Consider the following 24,496-nt stretch of genomic DNA (forward strand, 5'->3'; position numbering starts at 1 on the left):
GCGATCTGCCATGTAGCTGTGCAAAGGGCTCTGTGCAGACAATCTTCACGGCCAGCTCCAGTGGGCGAGCAGTACAAGTAGCACAGGTTTTCCCCATTGAACTGGGAAACAGCATTCCTAGAAATTTTGCTTGTCGTCAGCAAGTCCTGGCAGGTCTGCGGACACCACCAGCCAAGAACTGGGACTCCCAGCTGCTGGGGAATCTTGCTGAGCCACTCATATGGGGAGCGAATCCTGGAGCGACGGAGAGAGAAAGTTTTAAGAGGCATCAAAATTGGGAAAGACACAGAAAATGGAGAAGCAGGAGCCAGCAGAATGGATGGGGAGGGTGTGATGAGCTACGATCCCCGCTCTCCATCCCCATCCTGCCATGCCCTTGACTCTTCCCAGCCTCGCACTTCTCTTGCTCACCCATTCAGCCTCGTCATGCAGCATTACAAAAGCTCCCTGATGATCTGCTGCCCGGTTACCCCCATCTTCTCTGCTCAGATCTATCCTGGAACATTCCAGGAGCTGCTTTTGCTTGCCCATCTCCCCGCTGTGCCCTCTCCCTGGCTCAGCCTGGCCTGGCATTATTGCATTCAGTTACCCAGCTTGGTCATGCCTTTACATCTCCCCCCATCGCCATGCCCTGATCCCTGGCGCAGCCCTGCCCTGCCGCAGTCTAGCAGCATCCCTGATTTCTCGAGTGCTGCCTATCCTCAGCTCTGCGGCATAGAATCCAGTGTGTTAGAAACCAGCACAAAAATATATGTTGGGGGCAGATCTTTTCTTTAAAAAACCAGTTTTTGTTGTGTCTGGATGTACCAGTAAGAACAGCAGCAACAGCTGGGAACCTTCAGAGACTCATGCGAGTTCTTTAAACACTGACATATCATCAGTGAAATGCTGACTCCCGCCCACCGCCCCTGCCCCGGGACCTCGTGTTGAAAGATTGTAATCTCCCAGTTACGTATTTCAGACATGTTATTCGGGGAAATTGCTGACAGGAGAGACCGCCAGCCCTGGATCTCATCCCTGTGGTGGTATCTGTGAGCACGGAGCTGCTCAGGAGCTCCGAACTGGCAGCAGCTAGCGATCAGTCCCTGCTTGGGCCTGGGGTTATTATTCCCCACGTAGGTGGCCGTGGTGTCCTAAGGCTGTTCCTCATTCCGCGGCGGCACCCCAGGAGTGCTGGGAAGTCAGTGGATCTCCTCATGCCAGGAGAGAAGATCTGTGCTTCCCAGCCGCCCCGCCCCAGCCTGGAATCCTCGGAGGAGCCACGGGTACCAGCACAAAGGGTTCTGAGATGCAGGGACAGAGCGCAAGCCGCCGCGCTGCGTCACACAAGCAGAGGCTCCCTGCCAGAGGTGCTTTCTGGGAGTGGTGGACGGTGGGTGGAGAGCAGGGCAGGTGTCGCCCTGCACCAGGCTATGCAGCTAAAAATAATGCTCATAGCCTCCTTCATCCGTGTGTGGCTGCATGCCATGCAAGCACTAGCTGGGTTTGTCCTCAACCACCCTCTCTGCAAGGCTGGTTGCCTTTACAGATGGAGAAACTGAGGCACGGGAGGGGGAGCGAAGTGACGTGCACGGTCACACAGGCAGCCAGTGGCAGGGCTGGAGATAGAATCCAGGAGGGCAAAGGGGCAGAAGTCCCCCACGTCAGCACACACACACCTGCACAGCCCTGGGTTTTGAGAGCTGCAGACCACAGCTGCCAGGAATGCATCCGTGTCTGTGGGGGAAACCAACATGAGCTGCTTCCCCCGTAGGCCCTGCTGGCGTGTGGGTGTATGTCTGGCAGGGACATTCTGCTCTTCCCCTGCTACCCGAAAAGGGACCAGCCTCCCTCAGATGCAGGCACCCCAGCTGCCCGCTCCCTTCGCTTGTGCTTGAGGGTCAGCCCTGCACCTGCCAAAATAGATGAGTTAATAGCAAATACGGCAGGGATGTTAACCAGCAACCAGGGTAGGTAAATAATCCCCAGGCCAAGACAAACCCTGCATCTGCCTACAGAGGGGTCGTACATCCTGTCCCCTATTGTCACAACACTCCCTCAATGGAACTAGCAGGCCACCTGCCCTCCTGTAGCATCACCACCCCTTCCTCCATTGGCACCCACTGCGGCTATTAGCACCTAGGGGTGGGGTAGAGAAGCCAATGTACAGTCCCTCTCACATCAGATCTCCGCGGAAGAGGCGGAAGCGGCTCCGTGCTGATTTCACTCTCATTAGCGCCTGCAGCGGGATCGGTAGTGAGCTCATCGCTGGGGGTTTATGCACACATACGTTTTGCATTAAGCCTCATCACCGGGATCTTGCCGTCCTCCCTGTTAATAGCGAGACCGAGATTTACACAGCTGGAACCAGAGGTGGGAGGGGTGGCCCTGCCTTCCTTTCCCGGGAGATGATGAGCCCAAGGAAAGAAAGCAAAGCCGGGATGAAGAGCAGTGGATGTCATGTGTTTACAAAGGTCCTGGCTGCAGTGGGAGGGCTGGAATTCCACAGGCAGTGCAAAGGATGGGTGAGAAGAGGCTGCCTGCAGGAACTGAGGGCCACCGGTGGTGGAGGGTAACTGGCTTTAGTAGACCTTGGCCAACAACAATCAAAGCATGGGGAAGGGGGATTATTTCACTGTTTCTTCCCCCGCTCGTGAGCGTCCAGCTTTATCTTGATTTCTCCCAGTCAGGTGCCTCAGCCCAGGAGCTGGGTGCTAGGTAATGGGGACAGGATGAGGTGGGAAGCTGAGATCCTGCCTTCTCATGCTGCTTGGGGTCTATGGGGCAGCGACCAATGCCGTAAATGTGCCCCCTACGCGAGCCTCACCTGTCTTCTCTCATGTGCACTTGGATGGTTGGTTTTTTGGAAGGGAGTTGTGGGAGCAATATAGCCCAGGGGATGGGGAGGAGTTTATCAGGCAGAAAAAGTCCACTTCCTCCCCGCACGGATCTCTCTGCCTTGTCCCTGCTGCTCACCGAGGGACCATTGCTCTTTGCTTGCCCAGTGACATTCCCTTCCCACTCACCGGGGTCTGTCGCTCTGATCAGCTTCCCAGCTTCTTACATTTCAGGCCATGTTTTCTTGGTTGGGAGCCCCCCGCCAGCGAGGACAAATTCTCATTCCCCTTGTATCAGACAAGCTCCCCCCAAAGTTTTCTTGGGCACCATCTCTGGTGGCTCTTCGCTCTAGAGCAACAGCGGCCTTCTTGGTGGCATGGAGAACCTGCTTCCAACCAGTCTCCACCTCCTGTGTAATTGCAGCCAAGGTCAGGGCTAGACCAGTGATTGGCAATACTCACTGCTCTTGGTTTACAGATGCTAGCTGTCCTCCCAGGAGGAAGGCCAAGGATTGTTGTCCACATTTCACAGAGAGGGTGTGGGTGAGCCAAAGTAATTAGGCTCTGGCCAGGTCATCAGCGGGTGCAGGTGCTGTAGCTACGCCAGTTTACACCAGCTGAGGGTCTGGCCCTTTATCTGTGGCTCTCAAAGGAGGTCCCCATTATCCCCATTTCACAGGCAAGTAAACTGAGGCTGTGTCTTCACTGCAAAAAATAAGAAGTGGTGTTCTTTCCATCTAGAGAGTTATCCTGATGTAAAATCCTAGTGGAGATAAGGCGCAGATAGTTATTCCCTAGAGCTGGCGAGTTAAGGTCAAACCTATACCCCGCACCTGGGGTTTACCTTGTCTAGCTGCGTCCAGGTAAAAACTCCAGTGCCTTTTTTGGCAGCGAGGACCTAACCTAAGGCACAGAGAGGCCCAGTGACTTGCTTAGGGTGTTGCAGTGAGTCAGCGGCAGAACTGGAAATGGAACCCAGGCGTCCTGACTCCCAACCCCATGCCCTGTACGCTGGACCATGCTGCCTCTGCCAGCTCATACCCGCAGCATGGGGCACAAGCCTCCATGCCAGAGCCCCCTTCCCCAGGCCGCTGGCTTCAGCACGTGTTCTTCAGTGCTGTGGGGAGGGCGTGTGCGACAGCAAGGGTGGGATCTGAGTAGCAGGCAGAGCCCGGGGTTGCTCCTTCTGGGACTTGTAGAGGATTGTCTGCAACTTAGACGTTATTAAAAGAAATTCCGCCATGCAACCCCCCCCCACCCAAGATCCTGAGTGACCTTTTGAACCAGGATAGGAATTCAAGCCCTTGTCCCGCCACAGCGGCCTTTTGGCTTCTGGCTGTCTCCGTTGCGTTTAATAAAACAGGCATTAGGGGCTGCGGAGCCTCATTTCAGCCCTTGGGTTTGAGCCGGTGCCTTGTCGTTCTTGTGCCGAGTTTGCAGGAGAAGTCGCAGGATGTTAAGCTCTTGTTATAAGTGAGGGATTTGAAGGGAGTTATTGGCCTGTGCGGAACGCGGCTCAGCTGGGACAAAAACTCAAGCTAAGGAAACAAATCTCCTGCCATTGAACAAGGAGTCCCTTTTCTGTCTTGCTGCTGGCTTTCCAAGCTGGCTACTGCCGAAAAACTGGCTGGAGCTAGCTTGGTCCATGGAACAGCAAGGGCAGAGAACATTTCCGTGAGGAAAATTATGATGTGGGGGGACAAATCCAAGTGCCTTTTCTGAGGTGATGTGGTCTTTTATTTTTCTCTCTGGCTTTTATCCTTGCTCAGTCCCCGGGTCAAGCCGCCTTGAGCTGTGATCTGGGTTACGTTTCCTAAGCTAAGCAAGGTTAAGCTGGAAGTGCACAGTTGAGAGACGTCCCTGGAACACCTGGGTGGGAGTGTTGCCCCAGACTGTGGGGCTCCTCCTTGGGTGTCAGAGCTGAGTCCTAGCGGCGGGAGGCGCTGGGCTGGACTCTGAGTTGAATCTGAGTGGCGCGAAGGGACCAGAAGGCAGCTGTATCCGTCCATCTGAGAATTCCCCTGGTGTAGGGGAGCTCCTCGCTGGCCCTGGCTGTGCCACTCCATGCCCAGGTCTGGTGTGGGAGACTGGGGGGAGCATGCCAGGAGTGGGTGATGCTCAGCTGGTGCATAGTCCCTCCTGGACGGCTGGCCAAAGTTGGAACAGGGACTCAGGAGAGTGCAGGTGTGCCTTGAGAAGTGTAACTGGTTCTCTTTGCTCAGCAAAGAAACTGGGTTGCTGCCTTTTGGGTTAAGTGTACAACTGAGGTACAGGGCAGATCCCTTGGTCCTTTCCCTAAAGGTAGGGATGCTAGCCACAATATCCTGGGTAAATCCCAACTCGGGAATTTATGTTCTGCTGAGTTGAATTTCCCCTGTAGTTTCAATTGGCTCTGGTCAGAAGCTGGTGGATTCCATCCCAGAGGTGGCTGCACTGCAGTGGTGGGTGAAGGGCCTCCTGCATCTCCTTCGTAGGGGCGCTGGAAGGATGAGCAGAGAAGTGCTTTGGGATCCTTGGATGAAAGCCAAGCATTTGTGTATTCTCTCTTCACATCTCTTTCTCAAAATCAGTTTTGCACCTGTGCCCTTTCAGCGAGAGACACCGTACCGATAGGCCAAATGAAGAGCAAACTCCTGAAGATGGGGAAGAAAATTACTGGCCATGGCTTTGGACTATGTGCTGTTTTCAGGAGATAGCGAGTCTTGCGAATGCCATGGGATGCTCCCCTGTAGGAAACCCTTCCAGGGGGCAGCCTCTCTCTCCTGCTTCTCTTGGCCATTCATGACCGTCCCATGGGGGTTTCCCCCCTTTTGTTCCATTCGGAGAAGCAAATGATTGTACCTGGCGCCTGCCAGCAAGGATTGCACAAAGGGAGCTGTTTGAGCATGGGTAACTGTCCTGCCAGGAGAGCCTTGCATGTCCAGGTATGGGGAGGGGGGGTGTCACACCGTGTGGCTGTGTACATGTGACTCAGCAGGGCTGGCTCCCAGTGTTTTGCCAGCTGGAGCGTAAAACATTTTCAGCACCGCGCCAGCCCAGAGTGGCTGCCAGCCAGTGAGGGGAGGAAAAGGGGTGTGGGGGAGCGGCATAGCTCTGTGACGCGCCCCCTGGCAGCTGTCGCTCAGGCTGACCAGTCACCCTGCTCACCTGCCCTGCGTCTCAGCATGAGTGTGTGCCTATGTGTGTCTCTGTGTAAGAGTGTGTGTGTGTGTGTGTGTGTGTGTGTGTGTGTGTGTGTCCAGGTCCAGCTGTCTCTGTAGGAGTGCGTGTGTGAATGTATGTTTGTCTTGGCATGAGAGTGTACATGTGTGCACATATGTTTCTGTCTGTAAGAGGCCGTGTGTGGACTTTGTGCATCCTTGTGTATGGGGGAGCGTGTGTGTATTTTAATTAGTTGCTCAGACATTTGCTCAGGTTTTCAGGCCTGATCTGGAATTCCTTCACTCCGCACGCTGTCATCAACCTGCTAGTCCAGCTTTTCCGGAGTCCAATCCACAGCCCCACTGCTGATGTCCAAGGGGCTCAGCTTTCCTCTTAGCTGCTGGGTTTGAAACGCTCGAGTTCACAGGAGGTTTTCTTTGGCACTGGGCCTCTCGCCTCTCATCCTGATGCTTTCCTTGCATGTTTGGAGGGGAGAGGTCTGGTCCCATTTCTCCTCTGCTCTTCACGGCTTTCTAGAAGAGGGTCCAGGGCAGGAAAAATCCCTGGATGGAGAAGCTGCATCACCCCACAGATCTAAGCGTTTCAGGCCAAGGTGGCAAAAGGGGATCTTCAACTCTGTGATCTCACTGCAGCCCAGTCCAGCACCCAGCGCAAACCCCTGCCATAAGCTGGCCTGGTGTCTCCGAGACAAGATAGGCTGAGAATTCTGTCCCCAGAACTTTGTATTTGTAGGAGCCGGGTGATACTGGAATCACTGATCCATGGGCCCAGCTACTGGTCTGTTAGGTTCAGAATGACAGGGTGAGCGCTCAGACATCCCAGGATTCCCCTCTGACAAAGCAACGGTGTGTCGATTTTTGGATAGGCAAGGGGCCAACTGAGACGTCTCTCTTTCTGCTAAGCCGGGTCCATTTTGCTACCTTCTCTTGCTCATCCCACTAGTCAGTTTTGTCGCCCTGTTGTGTCCTGTCTGACGCTTAGATTGGGGTGACCTTGGGCAAGTCCCTGTATCCCTCTGTGCCTGGGTTCCCCATCAGTACAATGAGCATAACAGCCCTGCCTTACCTCACAGGGCATGGGAGGAGAAATAGATCCAAGATCGTGAAGCACTCAGATATTAAGGTAAGGGAGCCCAGATAAGCACCTACGGTAGACAGTGAGTTCTCTGGGACAGGGACTGTCCTCTTTGTGACTCTTCTGTACAGAGCCCACCACAATGGGGCCCTCATCTTTGACTGGTGTTCCTAGGTACTATTGCAGTGCAGACAAATAATGATGGGAATCCTCTCTACCTGCAGCTCGTCCCATTGCCATCCTTCCCCTAAAGGACTGCGTTTCTTGCAGCTAGGAAGTGGATGAGCGAGTGCAGGTCCAAGGCAAGGCTTGCAGTCTCCTATCGAGCCAGCCTTCATCTTTGACCCCAGGCTAGATCTTTGATCCTTGCCGTCAGGCCATGTGGCCTGAAGAACATCTGTGTGGATCGTTCAGAAGTGCAGTTCTTCATGTGCCCATTGTGTTTGTGCACTTGTGCCCGTATCAGAGGCAGCTGGGTTCATGTGCCAACCCCAGCGGCTGCCGTTCATGTCTGGGTAATAATTTGTGGGCTGTCGCGAGGACAGGCTGAGACGCTGAACGCTGACATGGGGGGTCAGTGGGAACCGTGGGGCTAACTGCCTTGGTTCAGCTTGAACAACCTCACCCATGGTTTGCAATGAGTTGGAGTGGGGGGAGGGTCATGGTGGTCAGACATCCGGTTCACAAGCTCAGCATCACCGGGGGTGCTCACCAGACCTTTGTTAGCCATTGCAGGGGAGTGTGGGTGGGTGGGTGCGTGCGTGTGTGTGTGTGTGTGTAAAACTTCCACAATCTCTGCTCATGCTGTACTTGTGCTGGGGGCACTAGGGGACTCTATTCTCCAGAGGGCAGTTTGGAAAGCAATTCGCCTCTTGGCCAGGGTATGGAGCAAGGGAGGCTGGAGCTCCCCTTCCAGCCAGGCTGATGCTAAGCCAGACGCGCTTGATGAGCAAACAGCCTTTGAGCTTCGTTGTATTAAACCTAAATAGGCAAGAGGGCAGCGGTGAGATGAGGCTGCTGGGGATTTGAGTCTCTTCAGAATTAATTCTCCGAGCGAGCACTGAGCTGAGGTTTCCCTGCTCCGAGTAACAAACGCCTAGCGTTTTCAGGCCCGTAAAAGGGCCAGAGAAGTTGGCTGGGCGGCGTTTCGGCTCCGATGTTTAAACCCAGTACCTAAAGTGAGGCTCCATAGTGCGTATTCAGGCACCGGCTGTGAATAAATGGTCTGGCTCTTCAGAAGTGCTGAGCACCCAGCAGGTGTGTCAGGTACAGGGAGAGGCTTCCCAGGGGTCTAGCAGACAAAAACCTGGCCACTTACCTATTCATAGAGGAAGGGAATTGAGCTTCAGAGCCAGTGTAGTGTCTTGCAGCTAGAACAGGGACCTGAGAGTCAGGACTCCTGGGTTCTTTTTCCACGTCTGCCACAGACTTTCTGTGTGACCTTGGATAAATCATGTCGTCGCTCTGTGCCTCAGTTTCCCCATGTATAGAGCAGGGATTAGACCTGCTAGAGGAGTTGTAAGGCTTAATTAACCCTACTTTTAACATCCTTAGTGCCTGTTCCGCAGTGTTTTACACGAGAGGATAAGTACCCCGGCCCCATTTGTACAGAGGGGTCAGTCAAGGCACAGAGAGAGGAAGTGACATATTCAAGGCTCCACAGTGTGTCAGTGGCAGAGTCAGGAACAGAACCCAGGTGTTCTGTTTCCCAGCCCAGTGCCCTAGCCACTGAGAAATGCTTCCCCTCATGTAACCGCTATGTGCCTCAGTTTCCCCATTGATAATACTGAGATGACTTTCAGCCATTTATCTAAAGCACTGGCAGGTCCCACTGCAAGCTCCTATGGGAGTCCCTAGGGATTAGAGCACAGTGTGGTACTCTGGTGTACTAGTGCCATGCTGCAGGGGATGGTGTCCTTAGACGGAGGGTGAATGCATGGTGGTGGTGAACGTCGCACTCATTCCCTCTCTCGCTTGCCCTGGCAGATCTGGATGAGTGCTCGGAGGGGAACGGCGGCTGCCAACAGACCTGCGTCAACATGATGGGGAGCTACGAATGCCACTGCCGGGACGGCTTCTTCCTGAGTGACAACCAGCACACCTGTATCCAGCGCCCGGAAGGTTGGTCTTTAACGGCTCTCGCTCCCAGCCCAGTTACTGAGCGCTTCCCCCTGCCTCCAGCATCTCCTTTACGGACTGGAGTGTGCAAGGAAGATGGGCAATCGCTTGGACGCTGATGGTGTCTCAGGCTAGAGAGGGGCCATGATCTATAGGCCTTGTCTATGCTTGGGAGTACAGCCTCTGGCATAGCTGCACCAGCGCAAAGCCCTGCTGTAGATGGGCAAAGCCACCCTTTGGCCACTCTGGAGCTACCTCGGTGGCTGGCCATTGATCGGGAATTGGCCCTGATTCCAACGATGTAAACAAGGTCTTAGTCACGATGACTCTCGCTCATGTGCAAAGAGTTGAACCGCTCCCTAGCACAGGGCTGGGACTGACCCCTTTGCACATCAGCTGGGACGGTGGGGTCCAGTCACTGCCTTCTGAGGCCCACAGTGGGAATCGGCTATTGGGACCGAGTGAGCATCCGTCGCTTGTAATGGCAGAGGCTGGATATTGGCGAGCCTTGGTCTTCCCATCCTGCTGGGTGTATCCTAGCCCTGGCAGAGAGTTCGTTACCCACATTGTGGCAAAAGGCCTGTTGTGAGCAGCTCATTAGCAAACCCACCTCTCAGCATCACAGGGTTAAAGCACCATCAGCTCTCCTTAAACACAGGACTTATTAGCTATTTCCTCTGTCTAATCAGTGGTGCCGGAACAATTTTAATAGTAGGGTGCTGAAGGCAGAAATCATGTATTTGGGTTGTTATTACTACTTCAAGCCAGGGGGTGTGGCAGCACCCCTAGTTCCAGCACCTGTGTCTAATTTACTTTATCTGGGGATTTATACCATGCCCATCACCATGGTATCTGGCATCATACCAAGGCATCTGCCTCCTTTATGGCTTCCATTCTTCCACCACTGGTGAAGGGGTGGGTGGGAATGGTTGTCATGCCAGGTTGTGATGTCAAGTCAGCGGGTGGAACAGCCGTTGCAGCCAAGCATTCTAGACACTTAATAGAGCAAGACGCCTGTCGTGCTGTGCCACAGCAGACGTTGAGCGTGGCCAGTTTGGTTTTACACCAGTGGGGCAGTCGTTCCCAGCAGCTGCTTTGGTGGGCACATGGGCTGCTGTGTTTGGATGCTGGCTGTTGGGAAAGTTTCTGTGGAGGGTCTGGAGTCATTTGCAAACGAAACTAGACCAGCTGTTTGATCCATGCATCAAAGCCCTTGCAGGCCCTTTAATAAGGCACCCGAAACAATAATACCAAACGGAAGACGTTAATCCATATACAAGGACCTTTTATTAAAGGAAAAGGTACCAAAAAACTCTGCACGCCAATCCACAGGACTCATCTTCGCTTGCCAGTACTTGTGTTGATCCTGCTGTCTCCTTGTCGGTTCTAATTCCCTATTGTTTAGGTATGCTGGAGAATAGAGGGGGTTTGTTTCACTAGGTTTTGTCTTTTCTGCTTGGCAAGCATCCGTTTGGGTTTGCTCTTTCTCTCCCGGCTTCCCTGGCTGCAAAAACCCACGTAGCAGCTTTTATCCTTCGAGTTTCCACTTGAATTTTACCCGCCTGGTGCCAGATTCCAAAAGAACAGTGTGGTTTAGTGGGTTGAGCCGGGACCTCCTGAGTTCTGATCCTGGTTCTGACTCAGTGCGTGTCTGGTGGTTAGAGCGGAGCATTAGGAGTCGGGAGTTGCTTTTCTCTCTCCCACTGTGACTCACGGTGTGAACGTGGGTGAGTCCCTTCCCTGCTGCACCTGTTTAAAATGGTGATGATGCAGGTGAACTTCTCAGGGGAGCCATCAGGATTATTTAAGGCTGGGAATGTGCTATTGTAACCCGCCGTTCAATGTTAGGCGTCCCCTCTGTGCCCGGTTCACAGAAGAAATGAGTCCTTTACAGTGCCCAGCTGCAGGACTGGCCCTTTAACTCAAGCTCTAGAGGCTCATGCTCTCGCGCTTGTGATCTCCCCCTTGTGACCAGCATGGAGGCTGAGACGCTATCTACCGTGCTAGGCATTTCTCTTCTTCAAGTTTAGCGGCTGTGCGCTGGATCTGGCCACAGTGCCAGCCTCGTGTTGAAAGTGTCTGAGCCTGGCCAACTTCCTCCAGACTGAAGGCCCTCCTTGTTCTGTGAGAGCTGGCGTGGAGATTAAGACTGGTCGGGGGGCTCCACGCCCAGGCGATACACATCACTGCTTAGTATCGGGGGTAGCCATGTTAGTCTGTATCCACAAAAACAACTAGGAGTCGGGTGGCACCTTAAAGACTAACAGATTTATTTGGGCATAAGCTTTCATGGGTAAAAAACCCACTTCTTCAGATGCAGGGAGTGAAAATCACAGAGACAAGCATAAATATACTGGCACATGAAGAGAATGGAGTTACCTTACAAGTGGAGAACCACTGATGACAAGGCCAATTCAGTCAGGGTGGATGTGGTCCACTCCCAACAATTGATGAGGAGTTGTCAATACCAAGAGAGGGAAAATTGCTTTTGTAGTGAGCCAGCCACTCCCAGTCCCTATTCAAGCCCAAATTAATGGTGTTAAGTTTGCAAATGAATTGTACTTCTGCAGCTTCTCTTTGAAGTCTGTTTTTGAAGTTTTTTTTGTTGAAGGATGGCTACTTTTAAATCTGTTATTGAATGTCCAGGAAGATTAAAGTGTTCTCCTACTGGCTTTTGTGTGTTACCATTCCTGATGTCCGATTTGTGTCCATTTATTCTTTTATGTAGAGACTGTCCGGTTTGGCAGAGGGGCATTGCTGGCACATGATGGCATATTTCACATTAGTAGATGTGCAGATGAATGAGCACCTGATGATGTGACTAGGTCCTATGATGGTGTCGCTAGAGTAGATATGGGGACAGAGTAGGCAACAGGGTTTGTTACAGGGATTGGTTCCTGGATTAGTGTTTCTGTGGTGTGGTGTGTAGTTGCTGGTGAGTATTTGCTTCAAGTTGGGGGGCTGTCTGTAAGCGAGGACTGGCCTGCCTCCCAAGGTCTGTGAGAGTGGGGTATCGTTTTCCAGGATAGGTTGTAGATCGCTGGAGAGGTTTTATCTGGGGGCTGTACGTGATGGCCAGTGGTGTTCTGTTATTTTCCCTTTCGGGCCTGTCCTGTAGTAGGTGACTTCTGGGTATCCATCTCACTCTGTCAATCCATTTCCTCACTTCCCCAGGTGGGTATTGTAGGTTTAAGAATGCTTGATAAAGATCTTGTAGGATTGGAGCAAATGCAGTTGTATCTTAGGGCTTGGCTGTAGACAATGGATCGTGTGATGTGTCCTGGATGGAACCTGGAGGCATGTAGGTAAGAATAGCGGTCAGTAGGTTTCCGGTATAGGGTGGTGGTTATGTGACCATCACTTATTTGCACTGTAGTGTCCAGGAAGTGGATCTCTTGCGTGGACTGGTCCAGGCTGAGGTTGATGGTGGAGTGGAAATTGTTGAAATCCAGGAATTCTTCAAGGGCCTCCTTCCCGTGGGTCCATATAATGAAGATGTCATCAATGTAGCACAAGTAGAGGAGGGGCGTGAGGAGGAGGGTGGAGTGAACCTGCCCAGAGTCCTCCGGCTGTACGGGAACCTTTCCACTGGACTCGTTCCCTTCCCTCTGTTGTCTTCTCCATCTCTTCCTCTCTCTTCCTCCTCTGCTTCTCATTCTCTCCTTTCCACTCCAGTATGCTGCTCTCCACCCTCCTCGTGCTTGGGCTCACCTATCCTCGCTGTTCCTGCTGCTCTTCTTTCTGCCGGTCTCTCTCCCTCCTTACTTGACAGCTGGACTCCCCATGGCCGGGCTGGGTCCAGCATAGGAACCTGTTCACGGGAGTATCTTGTGTTGGGCTCAGCCAGCACTGATTCAAAGAGGCCAGCTTGAGATGCCCGGGGCTTGATTAATTTTTTTAGCGGAGGTGCTGCGCGCTTGCCACTCCCGTTGGCTTCAGTTAGAGCTGTGGGCGGTCAGGGCTTCTGAAAGCCAGGTCTGCAGTGTGCTTAACGCTGGGCAGCCCATACATGGAGGTGTCTCAAATCATTGACCCCTTGGTGACAGCACTGCGGGCTGCTGCACAAGAGCCTCTGGGTATGTCGTTGGCGGAGCTTGGGTCGGTGGCGCTGTTGAGGAGACTGTCATTTGGGGAGACTGCAGCCTCCTGTCGCGGCATTGGTGTCCAGCGTTGAAGACAGCTGGGGGCTCCCACCCACAGGCGGAGGGAGATCCCTGCAGTCAGTCCCAGCCACCAGCAGAGGGGAAGATAAGGAAAGGCCAAATTCTGAGGCTCCTGTGTGTCTCGGCTGAACTGAAACCCAGTGTTATAACCCAGAGGAGTAATGCAAGCCCCTGCCTTCTGCCCCAAACAAATCAACCCTCAGACTGGGCCCCAAACCCCCTGACTTTTGTTGGGTCTCCGGTTTTCTTGGCATCTCTACACTTGCTCAGCTTCTTTTGAATGGGTGGAAAATACCCAGCAACAGCTCACAGTCTGAGTTAAATCATCATTAAAGCTGCCCTCCCCCCTTCCTTTCCCCATCTGCCTCTTTCAGCAGTTGGATTTACCTTTATTATCAGCCGGAGTTGCGTGTCTATAGATAAATGGTTTAAGGAGCAGGAAACATTGGCTAAAAGAGGGGAGGATTATTTGGCTGGCAGGAAGCAGAAGGCAAGTGGGAAGTGCAGGAACAGGCAGGTGTGAGGTTTCTGTGGCTGATCCAGAAGGAATCCTGCCTTCCTGGCAAAGCTGCGCTCCTCAGAACCCTAATCCCACTCTGGCGACGGAGGTGCAGAAGGAATGATTAAGAAACCCGGGAAGGCAGTCTGTGCAGTACAGGATCAGAACTGGCCATTAAGTCCGCTCTCCTGCCTCCAAGTATGGGCAATACCAGGCGATTCAGTGAACAGAGAGGAAAAGCCCATAATGTACCTGGCCAGTTGGACAATGCAGATGGTGGGGAGGCGCAGGAAGAGACCGTCCTGACCTTCTATGGGTGATCAACCAGTGTCCCTGCAGCATGAGGTTTAATCGTCCTCTTTTTATGAGTTGTTATTGCCTCGGCACCTAGAGGCTGGTAGCAAGGGAAGCCTTGAAGCTGCGGCTGTGGCCGGGGTGTGCCTGCAGATTTAGGAGAACCAGAACCAAGACACAATAAATGCATCTTCTGCAGCGAGTGCATTCTAGAGGTGGGGGGGTCCTTCGCTGAGAGGGGAACGTGCTTAGGGGAGGGAAAAGGATGGTGAGGTGTGAGCTTCAAAGAAGGGATAGAGGTCAGTAAATTGACAGCCTGCACAGGGCCCTGCTGGTGTACGCGAGGGCAGAGCTGGGCCTGCTGCATTTCAGCGTGGCACGCAGGATGCCAGGGGAGGGGCATGGCTGTGAGCCGGCGGACAGATGGCTGAGTGCTGGCATGACGGTGCCTTCCCTGCATTCCCCATGGGCGTGTCTTGCACAGCTGTGGACAAGGGGCCTGGTTCCAGCATGGCATGAAGGAGGGGTGCAAGCGGGGAAGGCACAAGCCAAGTGGGGCTCAGCTGGGAGAGACTTGAGCAGAGAGAGTCTCTGGGAGAATCTCTGCGTGGGAGACTCTTGCGCAGCGGGGTGAGATTATGCTGTTCAAGAACGTGGTGCCTGCTGTGAGACCCAAGGCATTGATGGGACAAAGGTGACGGATCGGGACGTGAAGCAGGGCAGCTCACACTTGCTCTTCTAGTGTGAACGTGCAGTGTGGCTCCCAGGAGGCACCTGTTGCCAAAGGAGATTCCAGTTACCTGTCCTGACTTCTACCGTGGCTGCCGGAGTCTTCTGTCAATAACTCTCCACAGTAGTGTGTATATAGTAACTTACATTCTCTACAGTGCCAAGCATTTTACAGGCCAGATGCAGGGGAATTGCTGCCTCCCCCCTGGATGGGAGCGAGTGGAGAAGAATCCTACGCTCAGGTGAAATTGCCAGCTGCAGCTCTCCTAACCTGGAGCTGGGCCAGCATGCCAGAACAAAAATTCTCCTGCTCTTACATGAAATTCTAGGGCATATTTAATGATGGCACATGTCCTGAAGATGCACCATCCTTGGGCATTGCATCAGTACTGACTTGGAGGAGACAGTCAGCAACGGGCCCTCTCGGCAGCCCTGGGGTTATTTTTGGAGGTCTCCCAACTATGTATTAACCCAGCTTAGCTGGTGAGAGCTGCCAGGATCAGAACCCAAGGTGGTGTGGCTGCAGGTTGCATAAACTATGGCTGGTTGTAAATTGAAGCAATAAAAAGCAAGACAAGCCACCGTTTGGATGAGAGGCAAAGGGCTGTGGCTGCTTTTCCCACCAACAAACAGCTCAGAAGTACTGCGTGTGCAGAGCAGATCTCAGAGGGCAGGGGCTGGCCAGGCAGGCCTGGTACTTGGTATTAAAGGAGAGATTGAGCAGTAAGACCGAAGAGAGGAATCTCACTCCAGGGACAGAATTAGGGCCACTGAAAAGGAGCTCGGTTCTGAGCACAGTGGGGGTTTTCAGAGCCAGCGCGGAGGCCAGGACTGGTGTGGTTTGAACACAGGATGGTTATAATTACGGACAGCTTGCCTGCCACTGCAATTAGAGATGATCACCATTATCTAGAGCAGAGCTGCGCTGGATTTGCCATGTAGGTGATGCGAGGACAGCATGTGTAAGGCAGACAGGGTCCAGGCCTAGCTGCTTTAACCCCTTCTGCACGGACAGCCGGTGCAGCCTCAGGGGGATCCGAAGAAGTGAGACGAGAGCGCAGGGTCAAAAAACCCAACCGACTGTACCGCAGCCAGAGCCCTGGCACTGCAGAACCTGCCTCCCCTAAGGCTGGCAACAGGCAGCCCATCCCTCCAAAAAACAGTATCAGTTCCTATGTCCCCCAGCCACTCACTCAGGACCCACCTGCAACCCCAGCTAGGCTTGGAGGGGGAAGTCCCTTAGAGTGGAAGAGTACGGCACGTCGAGCCCTGGAGCCCTTGGTTCATTGCCATTAATACACTGTGGGTACACTCCTGCCAGCCCCACACTGCCCGGTGCTGTGTTCCTCCCACTCAGTCCTTGGTGATCTGGGACACAGCCGGGGTGTGGAGCGACTGGAGTCTAGGCCCCATGGACATTGGCACTAATATGGAAGTGACCACACAAGCCCTTGTCAGCTATGGATTTGTAATGGGGAAATCCCAGGGGCTTCCCTGCTTGTTCTGTGACAGTGGAGAGGCAGGGGCGTGATGGCGGATGTGAACTGTCCCCACTGCTGTACAGCCAGACCCGTGGGGGGGCAGTCGCTCCATCCAGCACTGCAGCTTGTCCATGCATGCTGGGCAGAATGCTCCTTCGGGTCTGCCCCCGCATATTCACCTCTTCATGTAGCCACCTTGATGCCGGTGCTGATCTACCTGGGAAAGAATCGCCCCGCCCCTCCTGTTGCCCTGCTCCAGTGCATTGCACCCTGCCTCCGAGTGCCTCCCGCTGGGAAAGGCATGGGCTCAGGGCAAGAAGACGGGCCTCCGACCATGTTATAGACCTACCCTGGCTCCCTGGAGTGACCCTATGTTGTGCATGGAGCCATGTTTGCCTCTGGGTGCTGGATTTTATGGGACCTGGAAAGGAGACTGTGGAGCCCAAGTTTCTAAAGAGAGACAATTAAAATGTAGCAGTAAAAGGCGGGAGACGCAGGATGGGAGCAGGCACTGTGGCAGGGGACTTTGGCCTTTCCCTTTGAGGAGGGACGGTCAGAGCTGGCTTCGGAAAGGCCAGGACACATCCCTCTATGCTAGCAAAGTCCTGGGGGTCGGAGAGGAATGCTGAGGCATTTCATAAAGGGCACAGCCTTCTGCAGCCCTGCTCTTAATGGGCAGCTGCTTAATACTGTGTGCTGCCAAGTACGTCACAGCCTCGGCGCCTCCATGTGGGGCAGAGAAGCACCGGGCTGTCCTCGTTTGAAAAATGGGTTTAACGGAGGCACCCAGAGGGCTGGGAAGTAGGAATATAGCCCAGGAGCCCTGAATCCCAGTCCCCTCCCTGCTCTGATCACTAGGCATCACTCCAGTCCTCAAACCAGGACTAGAACCCCGGAGTCCTGACTCCCAGCTCCCCCTGCTCTAACCACTGGACATCACTCCCCTCCTCAGGCTGAGAACAGAACCCCGAGGCCTGCCTCTACCCCACCTCCCCTCTGTGTTTTTTCAGCAGGGTGCCTCTTAGCATGTGGGACATCTCACTGACCCTATTCAAGGTACCCCAACCCCCTGAGGTGCCTTCTCCCAACACCCTTCCCCTGGGATCCCCCATTTTCTTAGCTGCTGGCTCATTTTCCAGCGAGTTCCCTTCGGAAAGGCTGCCGTTGCTGACACCTCTAAGCCGAGCCAGTCACCTGCCCTGCGGCGCCCACAAAATGTTCACACAGTTAGTTCCCCTTTCCCCACCATAAAGCACCCCAAGAAGGCCCTGGGTTTGCAACTCTGCATTCCCCAGAGGGAGCCAGAGCCCTCCCCTTGAACTGGCCGCATCACGGCGGGCAGACTGGTGGGGTCTAAGCGCTCAGCATGGAATCTCTTCCTGGAACCGGCTGTGCGTGTACCCACCCCAGTTTCCTGCGCTCCCCCCGGCTGGCTGTGGGTTTTGTTAAATGTTATATAAACTCCTGTCAATGCTCCATTCAGCACCCGCTGGGCCCAGCTTTTTGCGGCTGAGGTTACAGGTGACCTTTCCTTGTCTCCCGACTGGCTCTAGCCGTCAGCAGCTCCTCGGCCTCGGGGCCAGGACCAAGTCAGTGGACAGGCAGGGGGGGCAGAGAGGAAAAGGAGACCGTCCCGAGGGAAGCGTGTGTGGGGGCAGGGGAGGGGGGACGCATGGCTAAAATAACGAGCCATAAGCCCAGCAGCTCCCCAAACCCTCCCCCTTCTGCCCTTTCCCTTGCTGCTCCTCAGGGCAGCCAGGATGTAAATCCTGCCTCGGTTGTCAACACTTCATGCAGCTTGTGGGCACAGACAGAAGTTACCTTGCCGCTCGCACCACGCTGCTGCCTTAGGAATCCCCTGGGGCACACATTGAAATGGGAATGCGAGCTGCCGCTGCCTGGTCCCCAGCTCCTTTCCCCTCTCTCCGGGCGCTTTATTACCCAGCATAAACAATGCTCTGATTATGTGTGTGTGTGTGTATAGGCCTCTAATCACAACCATACCCGCCCTGTTCCCATCTCCTCGCCTGCGCATGGGGCATGGCTCTGGGAAACTTCCCTTGCAGGCAGCCCCTAAAGGGCATTCCTGCAACACTAGGGTGTCTGCCCTGGTAGGCCCAGGCCCTGTATGGCCCACCCTGAGATGACGAGTTACTGTTCTGTTGTCCCTTGGCCCGAGCGCTTAGCCAATATTCAAGGCCCTTGACAGGTTGTTTCCAGTAGGAGGAGAAATGGATCATCTGAGTCGGTATTTGTTCGGTGCAATCCTATTGCTTTACTGAGAAGGCATGCAAAGTCCTGGTTCCCTGAACCCAGCACAGACCAGCATTTCCTTGCTCGCAATTCTCAAGCCTGCCTCACTGGCCAGTCCTGTGCCCCAAGGAGTTCTGTGTCTGCTCCCTCTCAGGGCCATGCTCATGACTGCTTCTCGGGCTTTCTGCCTCGCACACCCACACACAGCTGCAACCAATCAATGCCCTCACCTCCTGCATCTGTAATTGGTCCCCAGGGAACCCCCTCTTATGTTCTCCAAGTCAGTGCAGCCCAGCGCCTTGGGCAATGGCTTCTAATATTTGTTACCTTCCTCCATAAAGGAGCTTAGTTGCTTCTTCCATTGAGCTGGAATGAAAGGTGGGTGGCAGCCCCATCAGCGTCAGCGAGGTCTGCGATGTGTGTCAAAGACACAGCAGTCCAACAAATGTTGATCACATTGGGCCAGGCCTACTTGAGTCTGAGATGCTCCGTCATGGGTCTGAACTGGCTGGATCTCTGCTCTCCTCAGGGGCCCAGCCTTGACGGGATTGGGGCTGCGTCTTGGTCAACCCCACCCTGAGTGGGGGTGGGATGGGATGAGCTGAGCTGGAGGTTGGAGCCACCTGGGGGAGTGGGACCGGGAGGTTGATTAGACCTGGTTGGTTGCTCTGGGCTTTCAGCACTGGGAGAGGCCAATGCACTGGCTCTCTGGCCAGATATAGGGTGTGTTGGGGTAAAATGTTCCTCCGGATGTTGCTTTCCCCTAGTGTGTGTCCCTCTCATGGCCAGTAAGAATCTTGCTTTGGGCTAATTCACACCCATCGCTTTACAAAGGGGACGGGGGCCAGCGTCCCTCTCCACTGTTTTACAAATGGGGAAACTGAGGCATAGCAAAGAGAAATGACTCCCTGTAGCCAATTCAATGAGCCATTGGCAGAGCTGGGAATAGAACCCAGAAGTCCTGGCACCAGCGCGTGTGATTTGACAGCAGCCTTCCTCCGTGAGCTGCGGAATAAGCTGGGCTGCTTCCCCCAAGTTGCAGCCTTCCTAAGGCTCCGCTGGCAGTCTCCAGGTGGCGTTTGTGCCTGGTCATTACAGAATGACCCTTTGTGCCTTTGGAGTCTCACGTGCGGCTCAAGGCTGATCTTGTGCAGCCCCTTCCAGGAGCCGAGGCACCGCGAGGGGAAGGCAGGCCAGGCCGTGCACCAGCGCACCAGGGCCGCGGGTCAGCGGTGGCAGCCTGTGTAGAAGAGGCTGTCGCGTGCCGCTGTCTGGCGGGGACGGCTCTGCAGGTGCAGAGTCGAGCCCTCTCCCGCTCCCACCCGCAGCGGCCTGCCAAGAAGAACAGCGACAGCGAAGAGCGGAAGGGACCCGCACTGCTGCCGGCAGCAGAAATCTGAACCGTGGGCCTGCAGAGGGTGCTTCGTGGCTTGGCCTGCAGGGAGCCGTTCCCCCATGGTGTTCCGTGCCAGAAGAGGCGCCATGACGGGGACGGAGTGCTCTGTAGGTTGTGGGGTGGGACTGTGGGCAGACAAGGTGCCATGCACACCCCACCCCTGGCCTGGCTGGGAAGTGCTGCCATCCCACATAACCTCCACCAGTGCTGAATGCTACCCTGGGGCTGGCTGCTGTTGTCAGGCTGAGGCCAGGCTGTTGGGGCAGCACTGTGACCCCAGGTGCCTGCAGCTCCTCCCACTCCCTGGGGCGGCTGGAGCTGGGCTGGAGCCAACATCAAGGCCCCATAGTAACTCCAACAGCTGCCCCATACAATGTGACAGGCCCACCCAGCCCTCCCAGCGCTGTGTGTCCAGGGGGAAGCCTGGCTCCAGCTTCTGTTGATGGCAAGTGGCCGATACAGGGTGATGGATGCTGTCAGGCTGGGGACGGAGCTCTGGACTTGGCCTCCATGCACCAGAGCAAAAGTCAAAACAATCCAGGGTCGTGAGTCAGCAGCGCCCTGTTTAGTTTGCAGCCTGGATAGCCCAGACAGCAACGTCAGCAGCTAATGCTGCCTCTGTCATGTTGACAGCCCAGCCTCCTAGAGCTGTCCAGCCCCTCCCAGGAAAACAGCTCTGGGCACCTTGGCACGGCTCCTTGCTGTGGAAGCCACCGGGGAGCAGAGCAGAGGCACAGGCCAAATCAGGGGAGGATAATTGGAGGGGGGCTATGGATGGTGGCGAGCAGGCAGAGTGGGGGGAGGGTAGGGGAAGAGGGGAAGGACCCTGGGTGCAGAGGGGCGCAGTGGGGATGTACGGTGGGGGCTGAGCATGGGGAGGAGGTTGAGGGTGGGCAAAGCGGGAATGGAGGGGAAATGGGTACTGAGGGCGGAGGGAGAGTGGGCAGTGGGGCAGGAGGAAGAAGTGATGGTGCTGTGGTGGATGGAGATGGGGAATGGGCATGCCAAGGATGGGTGGCGATGGATGGCATGTGTGGGAGGGGGAAGGTGGGGCTGGGTTTCAAACGTGGGGGAGGCATGTCCTGGCTGGATCTGTCCCAGGCTGGCAAGAGGGGTTTGAAGGGAGTCGAAGGCATTTTGGGGTGGCGGTGGGGTGCATGTGGGGCAAGGAGAGGATTTTAGGGGGCCTTGTGTTAGTTGGCTATGTGGACAACTGTCCTCGGAGAGCGCTAGGCAGGGCTGTGGGATGCTTCCCCCAGGCAGTCACAGGCAACAGAGGTTTCAGTGCAGGCTGGGCTTGGTTCTAGGCTGTGCCCAAGTAATCTGGCCCCTCTGAGATAGTGACCATCTTGTATTCAATCCCAGCCAGCATGAGAGAAACTCACCCTTCATCCCAGACCCTCCCTGGCCCTATGGCCCGAGCCCTGCAGGGGAGCGGTGGAGCTTTTATGTGTTTTCTTCTCTCTTTTAGAAGGAATGAACTGCATGAACAAGAACCACGGCTGTGCCCACATCTGCCGGGAGACCCCCAAGGGGGGCATCGCCTGCGAGTGCCGGCCGGGCTTTGAGCTCACCAAGAACCAGCGGGACTGCAAATGTAAGAGCCCGGTGCCTGGCTGCTCCTCTCCCCACCTTTGCTTATGGCTTCAGCCTGGGGGATACCAGCCCAGCCTCGTGTCATGAAACCCACCTTTCTCAGGGGGCTTTGGGCCTTGAGGCAGCTCCATGGCAACCACCATTCCTTTGTAAAGCTAATACGTGGCTCTCCAGACTCCCACCCCCTGCTCTAGGCCGCCCTCTCCACCTACCCAAGGAAATGAACCTAAGACCCTCTAGTGGCCAAACTTCCCGCATTAAGCGCTAGACTCAGGAGTCCTGACTCCATCTCCTCCTTCTCTGAGTGCTAGACCACACTGCTCTCCCAAGTCCGGGGACAAAACCCCAAATCCTTGACTCCCAGTCACCCTGCGTTAAGCTCTAGACCTCACAGATCCAGGTAAAGAACCCCAGGAGCCCTGACGCCCATTCCTCGCCCCCCAGCTCTAACCATTGAGACCACATCACCTTGCACTTCTCTGCACTTTCCTCCCACTGTCTAGAAATAAAACCCAGGAATCCTGATTCCTAATAAAAGCTTAATAACACCCAGTTTCCAAATGGGTTGATTCCCTGAGGTTTAAGGGCCGTGTTTCCAGCCAGCCTCCTTCACTGCTCTTGCAGCATCTGTTGCAGACGCCTATCTGCCTGCCCCGCTTTCCAGTGGTTTGCCTTTGCCGTTGTGTCCGTGGGCGCGGGCCGCTGCCTGCACAGGCTGAGGCGACCCCAGATAATACAGAAGTAATTAAAATGGGGTCCCGACGGCTCAACATCCCCCAGTGAGATCTTTACTAAATCCCGTTGCTCCCTCTTCGCAGAGCTTCAGAGCTCATTCTTTTGCAGAGACAACGGGCCAGAGTCACCTCTGGTATAACGCTGCATGGACTTCACCGCTCTTCCTGGGCCAAGCCTGCTGTCTGATCAGCTTTAGTCTTAAAGTAGAAGATTATCTCACCCTAGTGACTGGCACCAGAGAACCACAAGAATCATCTGCTTGGGGACTCGCTGTTGTCAGCCCCTCTGATCTCAGGCCAGGAATTCACTGCTGCTGCCAAGATTTTAATTTTTTTAAAATATTTTATTTATTTGATTGTTATTTTATTTGTTCTCAGCAGCGAGGATGAAATGGAGCTTGAATCCAGCAAACCGATTCTCACTCTGGGCTAAGTTAAAAGAGTAACTGCCTGCTTAAGAACATCGGGTCAGACTTTCAAAGTACCTAAGTGACATAAGAGTTTTTGAAAATCCCACACATCTCCAATAACAAATTTTTTATTACTGAATAAACATTACCGTGCTGGACCACATCAGTGGTCCTTCTAGCCTGCTCTCTGGCATTGGCAAGTAGTAGATGCCTATGAGAAAGAAGCAAGAAACCCCATGGTAGTGTCATTCTGCTAAGATTTCTGCAGGGAAAGTCAGAGACTTAGAAATGGCTGATGAGGATTTCTTTTTAACCATTGTGGCTGAGACTTTCCCAGCTGCCTAGGGGATTGGGAATTGGGCAGCTAAATCTACTAGGTAGAATTACGTCTCATCTTAAAAATTTTAAATCCTTTCATAAATTTTAAGTTTAAACCATCCACGGTCTCCCGGAGCAACCTTGGAGCTAAACCCTGTTGTTCTGTGTATTTGGGACTGTCCTATCAGTTCCTGTTCCTATAGAGTTGAAGGCCAAATGGGACCATTGTGATCATCTAGTCTGACCTCTTGCATAACACAGGCCAGAGAATCCCACCTGCTCCAAGCTAATAATTATTATTTTCATTTCTGCTACTTGGGTTTCCTTGGGATTTGCACTTGGGACCTCCAGCACCATAGGCAGGAAGCCCACCACTAGGCCACGATGCCAGCTCCCTACTTCCCCTTTGAATTGTGTAAGGTATTGTCCTCCAAGTAGCGATGAAATGGCAACAGCTTTCAGTCACTACCAATCAGGGCCAAGATTTTCAAAACTAACTAGCAATTTTGAGGGCCCAACTTGGGGCACCTTAGGGGGCCCTGATTTTCATGGGCGGGTGTTCAGCACTTTTTGACATTCAAGCCCCTTTAAAGTGTCTGAAGTCAGGCACCCAGAATCACTCGTCACTTCTGAAAATCTTGACCCTAGGCTGGATTTGAACTCGCAACCTAGGGTGACAGGCTCTAGATCTGACTCACTCTAGAGCCACTCGTTCCTCTCACCTCACCTCGGCTGGCTTTCTCACGCGGCTCTCAGCCTTCCACCTCTTGGACACCAGTTTAAACGTGGCCCAGCTGGGTATTAACTGAAAGTCGCTACCATGGGATGGTGCGTTGGCCAGTGTGAATCGAGCTGGGGAGATACGTCCCCATGACAAAAACTGCCAAGGTTGGGAAGAAAGGCCAGAGACAGAAAGGGCCGTAGGGATAGAACGTCTCTCTCACATCCCTAGAGATGATCTAAATGGCTTGAACATCAGGTACTGGGTCAGATGGACCAGTGCCCTGCTCAGGATGCCTGACTAAATGGATTGTTTAGTGTGGCAGGAGATGGGATGCTGGCATAAAGGGACTGTTTGGTGTGGCAATTCCAATCTCCAGACAGCCTGCATTCCCCTGCTCATGTGCATTCCAGATCAAGAGCGTAGGATGATGATGTTTGGAACCTGCTCTAGGCTGTTGCCGACTTCTTGACTGTGGGTTCTTTGCCCCCTGCAGTGACCTGCAACTATGGAAATGGAGGATGCCAACACACGTGTGACGATACAGACCAAGGGCCCAAGTGTGGCTGCCATGTGAAGTTTGTGCTGCATGCTGATGGGAAAACGTGCATAGGTAGGTGAGAGCTGTAGCTTAGATCACACCTGTGTGTGCGCTCTGGCTGGGTTGTGGATCTCAGCGCTCTTGCACTAAGACTACTTGCTTACAAGGCTGCTGCCCCAGACTCCACTGAA

The 24,496-nt window shown here is 54.1% G+C and overlaps 1 protein-coding gene across 1 annotated transcript in view; it reads left to right on the forward strand.

The window, feature by feature from the left end:
- The window catches only part of SCUBE3 (signal peptide, CUB domain and EGF like domain containing 3), a 99,417-nt gene that overhangs the window by 27,304 nt on the left and 47,617 nt on the right, over positions 1-24,496 (forward strand). The window contains exons 4-6 of the mRNA XM_065403191.1: positions 9,039-9,173; positions 21,457-21,582; positions 24,261-24,377. Of these exons, the coding sequence (XP_065259263.1) occupies positions 9,039-9,173; positions 21,457-21,582; positions 24,261-24,377 (378 nt within the window). The remainder of the gene's footprint in view (positions 1-9,038; positions 9,174-21,456; positions 21,583-24,260; positions 24,378-24,496) is intronic.

The sequence above is a fragment of the Emys orbicularis genome, chromosome 4, assembly GCF_028017835.1.
Source record: "Emys orbicularis isolate rEmyOrb1 chromosome 4, rEmyOrb1.hap1, whole genome shotgun sequence".
NCBI lineage: Eukaryota > Metazoa > Chordata > Testudines > Emydidae > Emys > Emys orbicularis.